Source organism: Candoia aspera, chromosome 10, assembly GCF_035149785.1.
Source record: "Candoia aspera isolate rCanAsp1 chromosome 10, rCanAsp1.hap2, whole genome shotgun sequence".
Taxonomy (NCBI): Eukaryota; Metazoa; Chordata; class Lepidosauria; order Squamata; family Boidae; genus Candoia; species Candoia aspera.
This window is the reverse complement of record NC_086162.1, coordinates 23,423,753-23,442,873: the sequence shown is the minus strand read 5'-3', so window position 1 is coordinate 23,442,873 and position 19,121 is coordinate 23,423,753. Positions and strand designations below refer to the sequence as shown.

Genomic DNA, 19,121 nt, shown 5'->3' with positions numbered 1-19,121 from the left:
TAAACCCAGGTTATTTGTTTATGGTTTAGGGTGCTGTGCAAATCCAGCCCTTTCGGTGAGCTTACGATTCAGTGCAATGTGTAAACTCAGAAAATGGATTAATTCAGTAACCAAGTTAAGAGGCTGTGTAAACACTGCCATTCAGTGCCTAAATTTATCCACTGGAAAATGGGGATCTTTTTTCAGTGCTCTGAAAGATACTTAAAGAAAGATTAAAAACATCCCTTGTTAGATTTCCCACTACCATTAATAAGTGTAAGAGTTTAAATGTAAAATCCTTACCCATTTACCTGGAAACCATTTTCAGTAAACTCACTGGGACTTCTGAGTAAACTTGCCTAAGATGGGGTCTACAGCTAACCAGGGCAGGCCTGTTATCAGGTGCAAATCGATTCATTACGGAAGGAATATTTCATTATTTAGAAACCTTACACCGGCCTCCTTATCTTTACGTGGTTTTAAGAACTGAATAAACACGTAAGCAAATTTTCTTTTGTTGTTCTTGAAGGACATAAAAAAACTGGACCAGAATGATAAAAGTCAACTCAGATTTTCTTGATTTGATTATCACCAGATCCATCCAAAGGCACAAAGTGATAAATACTCAGGCAGGGATCCAGGGATCTGTGACGGTGATATTGATAACTGTGGTTTACACATTGATTATTCAGGGTACTGCACGTTCATTATAATGTTCCTCATCCCAAGGCAAGGGATAAGACCAGGAGGGTGTGTGTGTGTGTGTGTGTGTGTGTGCACGCACTTCCATGGCCCACAATGAGTCCATGGTGAAGTCAAGTCCTCAGAGAAGGTCTTGCTGGATTTTAAGTCAGCCTTGTGAGTCAAGTTAGCCAGCTGAGTTTGCAGAAAACATTAAACCTTAAATTCAGGTTAGCAAAAAGAAGTGGCTGTGTTTACACAATTCTAATCCATAAGCCCTGTTGTGGCTTAAGGTGATGGTCTGGTTCACACAACATATTAAGACAATGGCTAGTTTTCTCACCAATGACCGGAGAGAACTTCAGCCTACTCCTGGATGCTGCACTAACCAAGTCACTGGTTGTTTAAGATTCTTGGGGAACTGATTATTTTTACTGATCTGGACCATTCCGAATCCTGCATCCGACACCATTAATACCTTTGTCAGGTTCATGTTTCTTGCGCATCCTCCTTACAAAGCCTTCTTCCAAGTGTGCTGTTGGTTAAATCTGCCTCATTCCCCCAGAATCAGCAGATCTTAAATGGAGAGAACAAACACATTCAAATGTTCCTTATGGGAAAACCGTTCTTTTTAAAAAATAAAGATGGAAACTTTTGCAGACCTTTCCTTAGACAGAGAAGTAGAGCTAGAAAAGCTGATTTTGCCCCCCAAGTGTCCCAAGTTTGCCTCCCCAGCAAGCAAGGGGTGGGAGGTGTCGAAAAGCAGTTAAATGCCTGTCTGCCACTTGGCCTGCGCATCTTCACCATCATCTTTCTTTTGCTGTCTACCAGGCCAGGCCAAGCTGTTAATTGAAAGGGGTCGGAAGCCTGGGCAGCTTTTCAGCCCAGTCTTGGAAAAATTTTAATGGCATCATGTTTATTTGCTCTGTCCTAAGGAAGAGACCACAGTTCTTCCTTTTACATCTCACAAGTTGAAGACCAAAGCCGGGGGATTGAGCGGTGGGGCCGAGAGAAGGGAATGTGGGGAGAGGAAGAGGCAATTCAGACGAAAGAGAAAAGAAGACAAAAGAAGACGATAAATACTGCTGAGCAGTTGTAAACTCTTCCAGAATGATTTCGGGACATGGAAAGGGAGAGGAAAGAGGGGCACAATCATGTAGGGGAGAAACGGAGGGTTTTTAATTTTTTTTTAGATTTTTTTTATCCGGCCTTTATTATTTTTATAAATAACTCAAGGTGGCGAACGTACTTAATACTCCTTCCTCCGCCTATTTTCCCCACAACAGCAACCCTGTGAGGTGGTTTGGGCTGAGAGAGAGGGACTGGCCCAAGGTCACCCACCCTTTAATGCCCAAGACGGGACTAGAACTCACGGCCTCCTGGTTTCTAGCCCGTTGCCTTAACCACTAGACCAAACTGCCTGTAAAATTCAGCCCTGCAAAATTCCCCCAAGTTGCTTCACTCGATTCCTCTGGAGCTCCAGAGGCAGATTTGAAGTGAGATCCAGGAAACATTTAGACCCCAGAAAGGCTGAAGATTCAGGCGCAGTTCTCAGCCTTCCGTTGCTACAGATGTCAAAAAGAGGCAGAAGCTTCCTCTTCTCTCCCCCTCCCCACTTCCATTCACATTGCATTAAAAACAAGGGAAAACCACAAAGCAAAAAGATCCAAGTCCTTGCTTCCCTCCCGCCTCTCTTTTCCGCAAGAAAGGGCGGTGGGTTTGCGTCGGGTTTTGGTGTATCCAGGTTTTTTTTCTTCTCGTATATACTGTATGCTGAGAAGGCTTTATGAGAAAGAACCCCAGTTATCTCAAGGTTGCAGATAAATTCCCCCAAGGTTATTTAAAAACTGTGGGTACCAGCAAGGAAAGTCCACCACGTTTTGCAGGCTTAGTATTTGATAGGTTTCAAAAATCTTTTTATTTAAATAGTTTTGATTAAGAGATTTTATATGCATAATAAGAAATACGTTCGAAGGGAAAAAAATACAGTAGAGTAAGCATGAAAAAAAAGGAAAGAAAGGAAAAGAAGAGACAAAGAGATAGACAAAAGAAATAAAAGAAATAAAAGAACAGAAAACATGAAGATAGATAGATAGATGATAGATGATGGATAAAAGTGGCTTCCAATCTTCCTCTCGGCAGTTATACATACAATTCTAATCAAAGCTCCCTCTCCAAGATTTCCTCCTAATTCCCTTCCTTCCTATAACCTGGTCTTTTTAGTCATCAAAACCGGAAGTCGCAAAATCATTTTCTTTTTTATGCAAAAAGCCCGTAAGGGGTTTCCAGTCATTGGTGAATGTCAATAATGCCCTTTCTCTAATCACAGGTCAGTTTGGCCCTCTCAGCAAGTCCTGTCAGTTTCACCAAAATAGGTTTTGAAAACCTTGACATCTCCAGTGCCACAGGTCCATCCCTAGCGGGGCAATTTTACGTGATGCCAGTTGTCTCCCTCCATCTCAGCTGTTCCTCCCACCCTGACATTTCTCAGTCATAGCTATACTTTCTCTTTCTTCATGCAGGGAAAAGAATAAACCTCTCAAGAAACTGACACCTGGCAATGAGACTCTCCTTTGATCTCTTGAGGCCACAGCTCAATGAAGGCATTCCGGTTTTTAGGTTGAAAATGCCCAGAATTCCTAGCTAGCTTGCTGAAGATGGGGAATTCTGGGAATTGCAGTCCCAACACATTTAGAGGCGGAGAAGGCTCCCTTTGTGCCTTTTTTGCTAGGTTGTATTTTCAGACTGCCCGCCCCTCCTTATCAGCCAGAGCTGGCGTTTTTTACAAAGATAACCTGGCTTCCTGGCTTAAAATCTAACTCTCTGATTACTCATTTATTCTCTTTGTATCTGTGGGTGACCCAGCTGCAGTTGAAAAAACACACAAACCCTCCCATCTGGCTGGAAGGCAGAGAAGTTGCCTTACTGTGGCTATTATTTTGTTTTACATTATATTAGTTTTGTTTGTTGCAAGGCTATTTATACACAGCTCGCTCCTCCTCCAAATTTTCATTAATCTGTTAAGCAAAATGAGTGATATGAAGGTGCAATTTACCCCTTGGCACCAGACTTGCTATTTCCTAATTACAAAAAGAGAAGCAGGAGAAAAATATGCCCACTATTTTTCTTGTCCCCCCCAAAAATGACTTTTCTAGACCAGAAAAGGAAAATCAGGAAATGGCAGGAGACTTGCAAGGAATTCAGCTTAATTCTTTACACTAAATAAGTGTAAATGAGATTTACACTTAAATAAGATTTCCACAATGTTTGTGCTGTTTGCTGAGTTTTAGTTAGACTCCAGGATGGATTGAGGAATAACGGAATGGCTTAGAAATTAACTGTGGAGTATTGGAACCTGAGTAAACAGCTTTGTTTCCTGATCTCGGGTGGTGCCATTATCAATCTGTGATGGGAGAGAAAAACACTCTGCACATGCTCACCCTTACTATTGTCTGAAGCGTAAAGTCCAGAGCTTTAAGGAGCCCACCTCCAAATTTAGCCTTAAATGTATTCAAAACCACATCCCAGTCAGCCAAGGATGAGAATTTAGTCTGGATGCTCAGCCCACGGAGAGACAGCTGCTTCCACCTAAAACTAGCATCTTCAAATTATCTGTATGTTCATTATCTCAGCCATGATGATAACAACCCTGCAAGGTAGGCATTAAGATCACCCCCAGACTGTAGATGGGGCCTGTCCCACCCTGTTATTTTCAGATGCATGCACACATTTTGCTCTCACAATAAAATCTCGAGTTTGACCCGGAGTGAAAACTTCTCCAGAAGAGGGAATTAACAGAACCAATCTGTTTCGCATGTCAGTTTTGCAGTGTTTGGGTGCCAAATTTTCTCAAAGAGGAAAGCCATGGAGACTCTCCACCTGCCTCTTTGGGGGCCCTGCAAAAAACAAAACAAAAACAAAATCAAAAAAACAAAAACAAAGTCCAGGGGGTCATCCATAACAGTTAATGAGTTGACTTAACCTGCTCATTTAAGTAATAATAGACCCCCAAGCGTGGGGCTGATTGGCTTGCTGATACCCAGTAGCTTCCTCTTTTGAGTTGCTAAAATCTTGGCCCCTCCTGCCTCTGTCCTTAGCTCTGGATGGAGGGTGTGTGTGTGTGTGTGTATTTAAATGCTTTTTACCCGGGTGGGGGCCACAAAGTCAAGTTGTGCAAAAGACCAATCTCAGCAGGAAGTCCAGCAATGCTGGAGAACATTGGCTGTGTTCTGCAGGAAAAATGATTACTGTAGGAGAACCATTGACTTGTCCAACCTTTTCTGAAAGGTGTGAAGCCTCCCTTGCCTTCTGCTGGCCTCCATTGGCCATTCTCCACCTCTGCCCCCTTGGGGAAGAGGCCACAAGTTTGCTGTGTGTCTTTTCTTTTCAGCTGCCTGTGGATGCTGAGTGGCCAGGATAACCCAGAAGGTTGTCTTCTCAACGCTCACTGAAGCTGAAGACCAGAAGGAGCATCACCTTGACTCCCAGCCAAAGGAAAGAGTTGGAGACACCACTGTTCTGAGCATGATGTCTTATATAAAGCAACCACATTATGCAGTCAATGGATTAACTTTGGCCGGACCGGGTATGGACTTACTGCACTCAGCCGTTGGATACCCCAGTGAGTGAATTTCCTTTTTTTTTTCCATTTTGAGGTTTTCCAGTATTGAATGGGTTGCCATGTTTTAGGCACTGAGAGTAAATGTGGTTTGTAAAGGAATGAAATCCTCTAAATTTTCACAGACAATCCCCCCTCAAAACTTCCTATACTAACTTATTTCATATTAAACAAATCAAAACATTTGGGGGGTGGATAATCACCTTAAGAATGGAAAAGCTCCAATTTTTCCATTCACAGAAAGCTGAAATGGTGAATTTTGTTATTTTTTTAAAAAATAAAATTTTTAAATGTCCCCCTCTCTAATTCAGAGGGCATGGCCTACTCTTTTCTGAATAAAACTATGCAGAAGAATTTTGGAGTTTTCTTCCTCGTCTGGAAGATGGCTGGAAATGAACAGGAGCTGCCCTCAGTCTGCTATCTTTCAGCTGTACTGGAGTTTCAGTAATGCGTTTTAAAAAATTATGGCCATGATCTGCCTGTTGGTTAGTTCATTTCACTTCTGTGGATTTTAGGAGAAAAGTTACAGTTCTGCTTAAGCCTCTTCCTTTGAAATTATAGGAAGGAGAGAATGGCTGATTCTCACCCAGGAAGTCTTGTAAGGAGGTAGAAGTTACTGCAAAGAAGAGAAAATAAGAGGACAGGATTTAGAGTAGTAAGCAAATAAGTCAGTGTTCTTCAAACCTGGCAACTTTAAGATGTGTGGACTTCAACTCCCAGAATTCCCCAGCCAGCATATTGACTGGAATATTCTGGGAGTTGAAGTCTACACATCTTAAAGCTGCCAAGTTTGAAAAACACTGAAATAAATTCTTTGTTTACAGAGGAGTTCTCAGTTCTTCAGGCATAAAGGCAGCTTACTCTATCTTGAAAAAAAAGGAGGTGGCAATTTATAAAGTAGTTTTTAATACAGAATGAGTGGCAGGTTGTTTGCTGCTGAAAAAAAAATGCAGTTGGATTTTTAAAGGCAGCTCAGGACCATGTTAAAAGTGCAGTTCCCCAAAATTTGGACTTTAAAGCCATCCTTCAAAATTTGCCATTGTCTCCATAAAAAGAAATGCATGGCTTGAAAAGGGCTAAGTATCTAAGGCTAAATGAGCAATAATTATTTGCAACAAGGATTAGTTTTTCTGGAATATATTTTATTATACCATTTGCAGACTAAAGAAAGCCTTAAAGTAAAATAACCCATAAATGAGGAAGAGGAAAAAAAAGATTCTGAGACTGTTTCATCTAAATTATACTTAGCTGTTTTTTTTAATCTATAGTACTGTTTAAAATTATTCTGCCTCCACATTCTTTCTTGCTTCCATTGTGCAATTCTCTTTTATGATTACGTTCACTGTTCTGAAAACCAAACATTTCTTCAGTAATCTTTTTCCTACCCTTCCTCTGAGGAATTTGGGATAAGTACCTGGAGTTTCCAATAAAGTTTAACAGTGAAACTAGACAGGTTAACTTGAAGACTTTATCTTTAGGATTAAAATCCCACTCCACTTTCCTAAAATCTAAGCCAAACATTAACAAGCAAAAATCAGCAGGGAAACTTAAATTGGTATTTTTTTACACACAGCGAGCCAAAGCAGCCAACATTATTGATTGACATCTACTCTTTAGTACTACATCTTTATTTCAAGATCTGTAACATAATCCATAAAGACTAATATGCACGGTGCATAGATAGGCCTGACATTTACAGGGTAACGGTAAAGATCTCTGTTGAGCAATGTTGTCTTCTGGATTTTTTTTTTAGAAACCTCAGCCCCGTCTAAAGTCCTGGGGGTCTGTGGTGATCTTCCATCCAAATATTAAGTCCAACTCAGCTTAGTTTTGGGGGCTGCCACTGAGGAGCCTCTTCAGAGCATAGGAAGGATGACGGTGACACTCCGGATGTGTGGACTACATTTCCCATTGTTTTCAGCCAACACAGTCATTGGCTGGGCATGATGGAAGCTACACTATAAGACAACTCAAAAGCAGCAGCTAATTTTGACCTATTTCTGTGGTAGCTCTGGTTGGATCCCTAGGCAGCCTCATTCATTAGTCAGCACTAATAATTCTGGTATATTGTTTCCCTGTCCAGTATCTTCCTTTGTGTAGCTAGCAAGCCCATCTGGAAGGACACAGCTAAGCCTTCCACTTTTAAGAGGCCATGTGAAAGGAAGAACAGACCATTTTACATTGCATTTTGATGATCTACCTGCCCAGCAGGGATACCTAAATACTCCAGAAATATAGAGATGCAGAAAAGGAAGGTTTATAATTATCCTAAAAATTAAACAGAGTTACAAACCCGATCAGGGAGGATTGCAAAAACCTTAGCAGTCTTTTAAATAACAGTTAACGTTCCCAGGCTATGGAGTGGATTGATGGAGATTTAAGTATGGGACTTTGAGGACCGCTGGCAAATAAGTCTGGATGCAATTGGACTTGCTTTGTCTTTGCTGGGATGTCCCTCCTTCTGAAAAGACTTTCAAAGCTTTCCCAATCCAAAGACTCCGAACAAGTCCCGCTTCATTCTCAGCATAGTCAAAACCCAGCTGCACAAACCAAAACAGACCATCTTGTCAGGTTTTTTTTAAAACCTTCTCCCCCCACCCCACCCCCTTGGCAACTTTAAGACGTGTGGACTTCAATTCCCAGATTTTTCCAGCCGGATGGGGAAACTTGAAAAAAACGGCTGGGGAATTCTGGGAATTGAAGTCCACATGTCTTAAAGTTGCCAAGTGTGAAAAACACTGCTCTAGAGGGTCCTTGTTGACTATTGTGATTTTATAATGTTGATTTTATAACAAATAGCATTATTGGTTTAATTACTGTGCTTAGCTGTAGATGCAGGGTAAATAAATTTACTACTTACTCCTATATATATTGGTCAGTGTTGACTCCTGCTGATTGCCTGGACTAGCCCCTGCAGTTTTCTTGGCAAGATTTTCAGAAGCGGTTTGCCCTTGCCTTCTTCTTGGGGATGATAGAGAGGGACTGGCTCAAAGTCCCCCAGCTGGGTTTCTACCTAAGGAAGGACTAGAACTCATGGCCTCCTGGTGTCTCACCTAATGCCTCTAACCACTACACCAAACTGGCTCTCACTTACCACTAGGATCACTAATGTTTGCTTTTTCGAAGCTGGTTTAATGTCTGCCTTAAAATCACTAGGCAGGTGAAACACTAACCAGTATTATTTAGGGAAATTAATGACCAAGCTTAAGGGGTAAAAGGATGCCAACAAGAAGAGGAATTTTGTGGCATGGGATGAACATGCAGGTAGTTCTCGCTTAACAACCATTCATTTAGTGACACTTTGGACTTACGACACTGCTGGAAAAAAACGACTTATGACCAGTCCTCACACTTACGACTGTCACAGTGTCCTGTGCTCACACGATCACCATTTTCGACCTTCCTGGCCAGCTTCTGGCAAGCAAAATCTATGGGGAACCGCTTGATTCACTTAACAACCACATGGTTCACTTAATGCTGTGGTGATTCGCTTAACAACCACTGCAAAAAGGGTCGTAAATTGGGTCAGATTCACTTAATGAACGCTTCGCTTAGCAACTGAAATTCCAGGCCCAATTGTGGTCATTAAGCAAGGACTACCTGTAGATTCTGTGCAAAGATGAAAGCGGAGATGGAACCAGCCCGGTTCTGATGGCAGAACATGCATTGTTGCCCCTCCCTGACTCTGTTCCTTTTCTCTTGCAGCCACTCCACGGAAACAGAGGCGTGAGCGTACGACGTTCACGCGAGCCCAGCTAGACATCTTAGAGGCACTTTTTGCCAAGACCCGCTATCCGGACATCTTCATGCGCGAAGAGGTTGCCCTGAAGATCAACCTGCCTGAATCCAGAGTCCAGGTGAGCTTTCTGCAGAACTTTGGCCTGTTGTTGTTGTTGTTGTTATTATTATTATTATTATTTACAGGTGAAATGTAACAAACTACAGTGATATTACCACAAAAGAATTGTCTATAACTGATTAGGATGAATGAAAACGTAAGAGAAAGAATAGGGGAAAAAAAGATCCACATAAAATTAAAACTACTACAATCCCTTTAACAAAGTATTAAATTTAGTCTTTATAGAAACATAATGGTTCCATTTCTAGAACAGAAAGACTTTTTTAAAATTGACAGAGAACAGATATCTTGAATCAGGGGTGTCCACAGGGTGTGATCGAAAAGGGCAAGATGGTAGAATTAGGGGCAGTTTTTAAAAAAACAACAACAGTAAAGTAAGTTTCAAGCCACCCACTTCTGTGGTTCTTCTTTTAAGGAAAGAGTAATCTAATTCTACATGACAGGTTACAGCAGTGTTTCTCAACCTTAGCAACTTTAAGATGTGTGGACTTCAACTCCTAGAGTTCCCTGGCCAGCATGGCTGGCCAGGGAACTCTGGGAGTTGAAGTCCACACATCTTAAAGCTGCTAAGGTTGAGGAACACTGGATTACAGTATATGCATTCTTGCTGTGATGCTTCGAAAATAATTCAGAAAAAAACTGGAATTTTTGCCGGCCCAGCACCTCTCTTCTATTCATTAAAGCAGCCCAACTTTTTTTTTCAAGTTTCCTGAAAGAAAGATGCTCTTTTAAAGGAGCTGACTCTTAGAACTTAATCAGCTCTTTAATCAGCTGTCACGTTTTTTCAAGTTCACAACAAGCCTGAAAGAAGTGGGATGGCTTTAATGAATACAGAGCAGTGCTGGGCTCACAGACGTCTTCCTAATACTTTCTGAAGCATGCACAGCCCTAATACACATCTTTGAAACTCAGTGTGCATTGCAGAAGGTAAAGTGTTTGTGTGTGTGTGTGTGTGTTTGCACATGCCTTCAAGTCATTGTTGACTCCTGGCAACTGCCTAGACAAGTCCCTGCAGTTTTCTTGACAAGGTTTCTCGGGAGTGGTTTGCCATTGCCTCCTTCCTTGGGCTGGGAGAAAGTGACTGGCCCAAGGTCACCCAGCTGGCTTCATGCCCAAGGCGGAACTAGAACTCACAGCCTCCTGGTGTCTAGCCCGGTACCTTTAACCACTATCTGAAACTGGCTCTTGCCAGAAGGGTACAACCGATAAATCAATAAAACAGGGCTGGGATGAGAAGACAGCCAGAATCCTCCTTTCAGATTGGAACTGCCCAATTCAAGCATGTTTCTGCTTAGTTTAAATAAGGATTTTCCCACAAGTCTTTCATCCTGCAGTGATAGAGCTTGGACTGTAATTTCAGGAATCCTGGTTTTGTTCTTTGGGTGTGTCGGGGGGGGGGGGGAGAAAAACCTTCTTGTATTGATGATGGAAAAAGGTGAAAATGTCCTGGAGGTTTGGATGCTGTTGGGCCAGGAGAATTCAGCATGGGCTGTTTGCTGTTTGGATTTTGGTGTGTGTCCTGTGCCCTCTAGCGGACAGAGATTCTCTCCCACCCTGCTATAGCTTCCCCCACTTTGTGTCCTGCAGATGTTTTCCAGTGGTTGGGAATTCTGGGAGGTGCAGCCCCATGCATCTGGAGAGAAGGCTGCCTTCATTAGGCCCCTGTTCCTTGGACTGCAGCCCACCACTGGGTGATTGGGATTCTTTCCTTCCATCAGGGACCGCTCCACTTGGTCTGGTGTAGACCAACGTACCCATGATGGACTTCCACCTTTCCTAGAGCTCTTGAGCAATTTGTAAGCCAACTTTGCAAGCAGTGTGGAACCCAGCCTTGTAAATGGTAGCTGGCAGTTTTAGCAGGGACAGTCTAGGAGTCCCACCTCTGTTCCCTCAATTCATGGAGATGGGAGGCTCATCAGATGGTAGCAGGTGGCAGTGGAAGCTCAGACCCTTTCACGGTGAAAATAGGTTGAGTAACTGAGGCCTTGGGAAGATGCCCAGCCAACAGAAACCGGTTTATAGCTCCTGATCTCCCTTGCCACTATCCAGTGACAGTATTGTCCCTTGATTGCCAGACTTGGTCTCCTTGCGTCGCATTTAAATGGCTCCTCCGCCCAGAAGGAAACGTGACCGTTCTTTTTAGTTCTGCCCCGAGTCCTCTCCTGCCCCGACACCTTGCTCTCCTGTTTTGCAGGTGTGGTTCAAGAACCGCCGGGCCAAATGTCGCCAACAGCAACAGCAGAGCAGTGGGCAGGCCAAAGCCCGCCCCGCCAAGAAGAAAAGCTCTCCTGCCCCAGAGACCAGTTCAGAAACCAGCGCCAATGGGCAGTACAGCCCCCTGCCAACTGGCACGCCAGTTGCACCCAGCTCAAGTGCCAGCGCCACTGTCTCCATCTGGAGCCCGGCTTCCATCTCGCCGCTCCCAGACCCACTGGCCTCTTCCACCACCCCCTGTATGCAGCGACCGGCGGCAGCCTTCCCCATGACTTACACCCAGGCACCGGGTTATACTCAGACGTACGCTGGGTCCACTTCCTACTTCAGTAGCCTGGACTGCAGCTCCTACCTGTCCCCCATGCACCCCCAGCTGTCAGCCCCAGGAGCAGCGCTGAGCCCTCTTGCCACCCCGACCATGGGCAGCCACTTGAGCCAGTCCCCAGCCACCCTCTCCAGCCAGGGGTACAGCAGTGCAGGCATGGGCTTCAGCTCAGTGGATTGTCTGGACTACAAAGACCCCACAGCCTCGTGGAAACTCAACTTCAATGCTGCTGATTGCTTGGATTACAAAGATCAGAGCTCTTGGAAGTTCCAGGTCTTGTGAAAGGTGGGCAACGGCACCTCCCTAGCAGGAAGCTCTCGTTCCCCTTTGCATCGTATTCGGGGACAACCCTTTTTCCTTCTCTACTCTTGACCCACCTGAGGCACACTGCATCTCTGCTTGACCTTCCCATCTCTTCCTTTCCCTCAAGGAGAACTCTTTTTCTTTCTCCCTTGTCCAGCGTATCTAAACCTTTGCCGTGGCTTTCTTTTTTCTGCGCTGTTTTGGGAAGCCAACAGCTTGAGAAGTTGGATCTGAGAAGTTAGGACCACAGGCCTGGGACGGGAAGCTGCTTTAAATTGGGGCTCGTGGCTGCTAACCCATCAGCCCCCCAGCTCGGTTGGGATGATGCTTGAACCCCTGGACAGCTGAGCCCCAGAGGGACGCCTCACTCCAAGTGGAATCAAGTCACTGGAGGGTCAACAGCCACAGTGACGACGACCAGGGACAGCTTTCCAGAATTTAGTCTCAAAAGCATTTGGTTTTTTCTGAACATGATATTTCACCGCCACCACTGTCCACTGGGGTTGGCAGCCAGAGTGGCGGGCATCCAATGGACTTACAATGGCCTTGGGAACCAGCCCTGATCAGGAAGAAGCCAATCTCGTGGGAGTAGTGGGCTCCCCACATTGCATGTTGATTGGACAAGAGGTGAAACAGCATCTCTTCCTCCTTACCTGAGTTGGTGCAAGAGCAGCTTCTGAGACAGCATCAGTGGGCTTTTGGAGTTGACCAGGCTCCTTAGCAGCCTTTGGCATTTTCTTCTTTTCTTTGGAGGAGTAGGGGTTTTTCAGTTTTATAGAGCTTCATAAAATAGCTACTGGCGAGTTCCAGCTTAGTTACCCTTCAGGGAACATTGTCCAGTGATTTCCTTGACCTGCGAGACTTGTTCGAAGAGGAAGAGAAAACCCAGCCTTGAAAGAAAGGGTCCCAAGCTACAGAGAAGTCCCTGGGGGTCTGGCACAGATCCCAGAGACTCCCAGGAACGGTGTCTGGTCCAAAATTCTCTGATATTCCCAACATAGCCAAAAGTAGGCAGCTTAGTCTCCTCCCCAAAGTCTACCTGATGGTGCTTTTATCCATAATGAGGTCCTCCTAGCCAACATCCTCTTAGCTGGTTTCTCCTCCTACAACTGCCTAAGGGGTTAAGAAGCCTACCTTGGTCAAGGAATTAAAATTAGCTTTTCATATTTTAGATTGCAGAGGGATGGAAGCCCAGGATCAATCAATCCGATTCATTTTCAGAACTTTATGAGGAGCTCCAGCAATCCCTTTGTACCTTTCCTGTCTGCCCCACTCCCCAAAAACAATAGATTTAGCTGGAGAGGCGAAAGCAGAAGAACTGTCCCAGGTATGTAGATAGTACAGCTTTAAAATCCTCCATCTGGACAGGTCCGATGGTGAGTCAATATTGCTGACCCTCCAGCCCCCCTCCCCCACCCAGTGCAAAATATGCTTTTCAAAGATTTGTACGCCATGGAAGACTCATTACCTTAGATTCCCTTTGGCAAATGATATTCTAGACCAAAGGAGATACGAAGGTCAGCTAACGTTTTGCCAGTGCATTGGACAGATTAATGGAGTTTTTAAAGTCTTTGGGGGGGAAGTAAAATGATAGTCTGTTGTTTGAATCAGAAGTGTTTTCAATTTTGTGTGACAGCAAGGGCAGACTCCCTGCTTTTTATTAAGGCAGCAATGTTGGCCATTTAGTTAGGGAACTCTCTTTGATGGTCCTCCCATTTAAAAAAAAACTATGAGAAATTAAAAAGAAAGCATGAGCACCCTTGAAAAAAGTTGGTTGAAGGAGAATATATTGTCAGCTTTTCAAAAGAAGTTTTCTTTTTAGCTGTGTTTTCATCTGCGGATGCTAGCCAGTGGCATGAAGGTTCCTGCTAATTTTGCGCAATTCATTCTGAATCCAATCCCAACTATCAAGTAAGCCCACATTTATAGAACAATCCCAGCAATTATTTTGGATTCATGCCTAAACTGGTGGGAAATTTTTGTATTTTACAATCACTACATTTGTTTAATCCTTCAGTCTTTTAAATGGTAATGAAACCTCTTTTGCTATTTGTTTTTTTATATTGGGTATAAAGTGACACAGCACAGCAGGCTGAAATGAACTGAATGAAGAAATACAGGCTGAAACCTAACTTTTTCTACATATGGTTTCATTTATCAGAGCTGTATCTTATTAAATTGTACTGGTAAAACAGTGATAAGTGTTTAATAAATAATATGATTATTTTTAATTCCTCTCTCCGATGCATTCAAGAACTGGGCTTTCAAATTTAAAATAACTGCTTTGTATTAGAAATTTTTTTAGACTAGTTTTCTTAGTCATTTTTTTTAAAGAAACAACTGTCCTTTTGCTGTAGATGAGAAGCATTTCATGCAAGTTATTTTTGTTGATGGATCTCTATTTATTATTGTCTTAGTCTGTGACAAGCTGTTTCCTGTGCAGTTACATCAAATTGTTGGATTAAAAAAAAAGCAAAAAATATTAAAATGTTTTAAAAAACACATCAAAATCTATTAAAAGGAAGAATGCTTTTGTGTGGGTTTTTGTTGTTTTAATTCCTGGTCAAAACAATTGATTCTGTAATATTAGGATAAGGTACATGACTGAATGATGGTACTAGAATTTGCTCTGGTCTGTAAACAGGGACTGCGAGCCAGCTTAATTCTGAGAAAATGCAGAACTAGGAACAGGAAATCACTGTAGATTAGGGCAGCGTTTCTCAACCTTGGCAATTTTAAGATGGGTGGACTTCAACTCCCAGAATTCCCCAGCCAGAACTTTTCCAGCATTAGCTGGGATTTGGAGCCTGCAAAACAGCGTTCTGTTCCCAAACTCCAACCCTGCTCTTCGTATGTTCATTTCTACTTGAATAAATTTTGGGGCATTCTTACAACATTTGCAGATCTTGCTTCACTGAGTGACAATGAGATCAGAGAAAGCTGGGGATAGTAAATTTTAAGAATATTTACTGTGGCTTGAGACAAGAGTGTGCCCAGCATATGGTCAAAAAAATCAAGATGACAGCCACAGCTGTGTGATTGAAGTTCTGCCCATTTTTTTATGTGGGTGGCACGTGCAACCTGCAAAAGACAGATGGACCTTCAATAGTACTGTGCTGGCCACTGTTTTGACCACTGGTGAGAAAAATGGTGCTCCCCATGAAGGTCCTGGCCTAAACATTTCTGTTCACACCAGATGTTTAGCTTGGTTGCTGCAGTGGTATGTGGAAATGACTTTGGGAGACAGGGGGAAGAGCCACAGCCAATCAGATAAGAGGCAGCTGAGCCCACAGAAGGAAAGGGGGCGTGGGAAGCATCTCAGAAGGGGCCCTCCCTAGCAGGGTCTCTCAACATATTTTGAATGCCCTATTTATCATCTGACCCAAAACTGACTTGCTGAAGGAACAGAACAAGGAGCGGGTGTCAGAACCCACAATCAAAGAATAGTTAATGTGTTCTCTGCCATCGAAGCAATGCATGTCAGGCTCCGGATGGGATAGTCGTGGCTTTTTGCTTTAATCTGTAGACATCAATAAATCTGAAATCTGCATTTCATCTGGATGCATGAGTCAGAAACTTATTGAGTCAACTGTGTCAGAACTTTACAGCAGGTCCCATCCACAAAACCATCCATCCATCAAATCCAACCTGAGAGGAGCTCTTGAGGCCCAAGACTTTCTTGACCATCCAGATTCTGGCCATTTCGATCTTGGCCATTCTTCTGTGTCCTGTTCTCTGGAATGATGGGAGAACAGAGGTTGACCTTGTGAGTTCCTTTCAGGGTCTTGGAGAATGTGTCCTTCTGTCCCACCCTTAGCTTCTCAAGGGTCTTTCCAGACCAGGGACTTCTGTTGGGGACCAGGTCAAAAAAATTGAGAAGGAAACTGCAACACCTTGACTTTTTACCACCCCGTATGGATGCTGCTATTCCAGACCATGCTTAAATCCCACTGGAGGTAACCCCTGACTCAAAGCAATTTGCATTCTGTTAAAAAATAAAAGAGGTCTTTCCAGCTTGGTTTCTTTTTTCAATAGGTGTAAAAATGGGGAGGTTTATGTGGACCTGTTTTCTTCCACTTTTGGGGTGATGTCTTCACCTTCAAGAAACAGCTCCTGCCCTCCAGATTCACCCCCACACCAGCCCTCCAACTCACCGACATTTGTTATTTTTACTTATCTAATTTAGCAAATGCCCCAATCCTCTTAAGGCCCTCGCAGATTGGTAACTGAATTAGAGGGGCTTAGCAAAGCTGCTAAGGATGACAAATTGGTTATTTTTTGCCCAGTGACAGCTGTTCATAGAGGCCAGTCCCCTGGGGTAACCTTTTTAATTAAAGAGAACAGGGTTTAGAATTAAAAGGATCAGCCAGACACTGATGGTACCTTGGTCTAAATGCTCTTTCAGCAACAATGCATTAATAAATAATAGTGACCGTTCAGCACCGTTCTCATTGCAGTTTGAGTCACACACCTGGCCGACTCTGGCTGATCTTGAAAGGTGAGCAGGCTCATGTGTATCCTGAAGGACTATATTTTCCACAAGTGAATTGTATTCACTTGATTTTTAGGCTTCTGTAAGCCACTTTGGAGGGGGGGAGTTGAATTTATATTTTTCTGTGTTTACTTTCATTAACCCCCACAGTAATTTTAGGCTGGGTTTGCATCTTGCACTGATTCATGGTTTAACAAGCCTCCGCTGAACAGGTTCATCTAACATGCTAAACTTACAAACCACAGTACTTGGATTTAGACATACTAAGCCGACATTCGAACAAGCCACAGAATAACTTCAGCAAAAACACCAGCTCTCTGCTATCGTGATGTGTGAAACAGGTCCTTGGCACAAAAGTAGCCTGCTGCATTGGTGCTTGGCTGAACAACACGCTTTCCCAAAAGGAAAGAGAAAAGTTCTAAAAAACAGAATTTTAAAATTCTAAAAAAAAAAATTTAAAAATTTGAAAAAACAGAATTGAATTCTGAACAAGCAGGAATCCCAGGGGTGTGGTAGTGAGATGTTTCAACACACTTGGAGAAGAATTAAAGGCCTTTCCGCTCTTACGCTGGACGAGCCCTGAAAAAACTCTTTTGCAGATGAGCTTTAAAAAAGTAAAATCTACTTCAAGTCAGTTTTGACTTTTGGCAATTTCATGGATGTCTCCAGGTAACTTTCTGTGTCACAATAATTGCACAGTTTATGATAAAAATGCAGCATATTTCTTTTTGACCGATCCCACTCTGAAACTCTTAACAACAGCCTCCTTCGCAACAGCATTTTCAGTACAGCATTTTCCTAACCATATAAATTACACTTTTCAACTGCTAGAAATTTATACTCCTGGCCAACTGGCTGATGGGAGCCAGCAGGGGAAAAAATGAGGTTCTGTTTTTAAATACCCAGCAACATCTGCCTAATTACATGGTCATTATTAGGACCAAGTGGCACACTGCGTGCTCAGGAATGGCCTGTCCTTAGTCCATTTAAAGAAATGTGATGGCAATCTGTGCATGCTCAGCAACACTTCACCCTTGGAGGATGGGGGAGGAGGAGAGAACTAAGTCCAGCTTGTTGCTGGCTGACCTGCTGCATTGGAAGGAAGATGGCAGGGAGAAGGGAGGGTGATGGGGGGGGTCAGAAAATTTAATCTGCAAACCTGTCAGCAGGTTTTAAAGCAGGAAAGTAGACAGGCAGATTGGATGATAATCTCCCTTGATCCTCCAGAGACAGATGGGTGGAGGGGACCTTGCAAGGTGAAGCCAGGAGTAGCTGCTGAATAGGAGAAATAATTGGGGGTGGGGGAGGCAGGCTGGTTGAGGAGCGCTATGGGGGGAGAAGGTTAAGCTTACTTGCAAGGTTTCTAATGGAGTGGAGGGAAAGATGCAGAACTGGCCTCTCTTTGCCTCTCAGCTACTGTAACAAGTTTGGAGAGGGGGTTGCCCGCCCCTCCCAGGTGCTGAGACTCCGCTTCCTACAATTCCCAGCCTGCCTTGCGGTCCAGGGAGCAGCGCGCGGGAGAGACAAATGGCCTGATCTGCTGGGGGGAAAAAAGTGGGAAACGCACGCATGCATGCCCGCCCGCCCCCCCCCCCCTTCTCCGGGTTAGCGGGACCCCGCTCTCTGCAACGCGGCTGCTTTTCTGGGCTGGGCGCCCTGAAGGGCCGGCCGGCTGGCCGAGCAGCCCGGCGCGGACCGCAGCGAAGCAACGCTGTTTGCAGATGAGCATCTGGTGTGAATCCAGGCGGACCGCCCCTCCCTCGATGCGCACCTGGGGGCACCAGGGCTGGGGAGGGCATCCCATGGCCTGCTCCCCCCCCCCCCGTTTAGACGACTGCGATGCGCTGCCCCGTTCGCTTCCCAAGGGGAGACGCGAGCCCGCTTGGCTTCGGCAACCCACTCCCCTTTCTCCGCCGCTGCGCTGAGCGCCTTTGCACAAAGCAACCGCCTTTAGGGCATCCCTAAATTTTATATTTAAAATTCCACACTTCTGCTCGCCGCCCGGAGTCCACTGGAGTTGGGCGGCCCGTAAATTTAAATAAGTCGTAACAAATCGCGCACGGGCTGGTCTCGTCCCCTTTTCCAGAGGATGCGACGGGGATGCGCCGTGTCTCTGCTGCCCCCGCGCGGCGAGAACGTTTCCCGCACCGCGTGTCCTTCGCGGAACCAGGAACCGAGGTTGTCCTCTGGTTGAAGCGCCGAGCGTGTGAACGCAGCCGAAGGGGCAACCGCGTTCCCCCGGGCGGCTTTCTCTGCCTTGGCCAACTTTTGCTGACGGCTCTGCGCCTCTGCTTTTCCTAGGGCACGTGAAAACACAACGGGCGGGAGTGCTCTTACTTTTTTCAGGGCAAGGGGCAAGCGGCAGACTTCTGGGGCGCCGGGTTGCAAAAAATTCATTGTGGGGGGGGGTTGGGAATCCGAGTCGGTGACGCGGCAAACTCAATTAAAAGGGACGGTCAGCGTGTCCTGGGGACCCAAGTCATCCAAGGGTGACTTCGTCCGCGGGGTGAGCCACGCCATCACGTGACGCCGTCACATGCCCGTCAGGTGAGCCCAGGTGCTGGGGGCTTGCCTAACGCTGGCTCATCTCGGCGTGCGATCGCAGGCGACCGACGCTGGCAAGAAAAGAAAGTGAAAGCAACACCGCGGC

The 19,121-nt window shown here is 44.7% G+C and overlaps 1 protein-coding gene across 1 annotated transcript; it reads left to right on the top strand.

Annotated features, from left to right (window-relative positions):
* Positions 1-5,080: 5,080 nt before the first annotated feature.
* LOC134503250 (homeobox protein otx5) lies at positions 5,081-12,026 on the top strand. Its single transcript, XM_063311996.1, has 3 exons — positions 5,081-5,281; positions 8,984-9,135; positions 11,332-12,026. Exons 1-3 carry the CDS (start codon positions 5,185-5,187, stop codon positions 11,956-11,958), a joined length of 876 nt encoding a protein of 291 aa, XP_063168066.1. The 5' UTR covers positions 5,081-5,184; the 3' UTR covers positions 11,959-12,026.
* The last annotated feature ends 7,095 nt before the right edge of the window (positions 12,027-19,121 follow it).

Coding starts and splice junctions, on each gene's coding strand:
- LOC134503250 (XM_063311996.1), top strand. CDS start 5,185: ATGATGTCTTATATAAAGCAACCACATTATGCAGTCAATGGATTAACT. Junction 5,282..8,983: donor CTCAGCCGTTGGATACCCCA/GTGAGTGAATTT, acceptor TTTCTCTTGCAG/CCACTCCACGGAAACAGAGG. Junction 9,136..11,331: donor TGCCTGAATCCAGAGTCCAG/GTGAGCTTTCTG, acceptor CCTGTTTTGCAG/GTGTGGTTCAAGAACCGCCG.